Genomic DNA, 1,909 nt, shown 5'->3' with positions numbered 1-1,909 from the left:
GTACGAATGATAAATGTGGCGAAAAAATCATTCCATTGGAATTTCAGAGGAAAGTTCGTTGTTATCCTAACATCACCGATCAAACCAAATGATTCTGTTCTTCAACTAACGTTTAATGTTTTGTGGACGGCTCATTTACTTCAAACCACAGTGTTCTACAGGCAGTGCCACGAAAACTTTACTAAAACAATAGGTGTTCAACCTAAATGCAAACAAAAAACTTACATGTCTTCTTATAATCCTTTCTTAAACAGAACTTATACAACATCCATTAATGGTTTGGAAGAAAATACGGTAACCGAGTTTTTAAGTCGTCCATTATTATATTTGCATGACATGTATGGTTATCCTGTTAAAGTAACAGCGGGAACAGATTTCATGCCTTTGTTGAAAATAGTACAACGTCCTGATGGAAAGTTTACCTACCATGGTGTGTTTGGGAAAATGTTTACGTGTATTATACGACATTTAAATTTTACCCCCGCTCATATCAGTGACAAGTTAACGGCTCCTGACTCTGGTGTGAAACTTGCAAATGGAACTTGGACTAATCTTATGGGTGACTTAGCACAAGGTAAAGCCCAGATGGCTTTACGGTCTGTTCTCTTCCACTATAAACGTAACGAAGATTTCTTATTCCTTAAACCGTTTATAATTACAAATTTAGGTATCGTTGTGCAGAAGGCCAAACTTGTACCAAAATGGCTGTCCATTGTTAAACCATTTCTAACCGAAACATGGGTTATGTTAGTGTTCTCAATTTTTATCATGGAAGTGTCGATAACAATTTATAAATGGGCCAACCGAAGGACTTTACGCCCAATAGAAACATTCCTAATTCTGTTTAGCGTCTTGATTAGTGTGAGTGTTTCTCAACCCAAGAAAATATCTGAGAGATATTATTTTGGGATTTGGTTGTGGTTTTCCTTTATAGTATCTTCTTTGTATCAGGGTAGTTTGTTATCCTTTCTAACAGATCCTAGTTATTACACCCAAGTTGATTCACTGGAAGAACTTGCAAAAGCAAGAGTGACAATCCTTGGTAAGAAACCTGTGCTTCGTATTTTAGGAATATCCAATAATCCTTACTTAAGTGCTTTGAACACACAACTTGAACCTAACATTACAAGAGCTCAAATGAAAGCTGGGAGGGACGGAAATTTCGGTGCTGTTAGTATGAAAGATCAACTAAATTACATATCGAAAAAAATATCATCGTGTGAGTTCAACGACAAATTCCATGTAATAACGGAAAATGTTGGTAGGTACATGTCATCTTTCTGTGTGACGAAAGATTTTCCTTATTTGGAGAAAATCAATGTGATAGTATCAAGAATAACTGAATCTGGTTTAGTGGAACATTGGATAAAAGAAGTCATGGACGAGGCACAAAATGAGAATTTCAAAACTCATTGCACTTCATCCATTATCTCTGCGTTAACACTCGATGATGTATGTTCGTGTTATTTAATACTTCTCGTAGGCTGTAGTTTAGGCATTGTTGTATTTCTTATAGAACTATGTCTGAAGAGATATCATAGGTGAGGATTCCGTCATGTGATTGGAAATGAAAGAATATATTTAATCCCGTCAGCCAATTCATTATAATTAAGGCTCCGACATCTATGACCAAAATACTCTGAAATTTTAGATGCATTTATGTACTATAAAATGGCAAAACATGATCTCAAAACAAACGCATCTTAGAGCCTGTAGGTAATGGGTCAAATTCTCCCTGATTTATTATACAAGTTGTCTCTAAAGTCCCCTGACATAGGGTAACTCTGTTATTCTCAGAGTTACAACAAAATGTAAGAGGAAAAACCGTCTACAAATATCATGTTTTCAATCTAAAGTGAAGGATTTTTTTTAAACCGGACGAATCGTTTGGGCTGTATACTCTTTATGC

General features: G+C 35.7%; 1 protein-coding gene across 1 annotated transcript; it reads left to right on the top strand.

Annotated features, from left to right (window-relative positions):
- Positions 1 to 336: 336 nt before the first annotated feature.
- On the top strand, positions 337 to 1,545 carry LOC145681364 (glutamate receptor 1-like). The gene has a single exon (XM_081753019.1). It carries the CDS (start codon positions 337 to 339, stop codon positions 1,543 to 1,545), a length of 1,209 nt encoding a protein of 402 aa, XP_081609145.1.
- The last annotated feature ends 364 nt before the right edge of the window (positions 1,546 to 1,909 follow it).

The sequence above is a fragment of the Thermobia domestica genome, chromosome 3 (genome assembly GCF_964235325.1).
Source record: "Thermobia domestica chromosome 3, izTheDome1.hap1.1, whole genome shotgun sequence".
Classification (NCBI taxonomy): domain Eukaryota; kingdom Metazoa; phylum Arthropoda; class Insecta; order Zygentoma; family Lepismatidae; genus Thermobia; species Thermobia domestica.
Note: the sequence above shows the minus strand (reverse complement) of the source record. Positions and strands in the feature narration are given on the sequence as shown.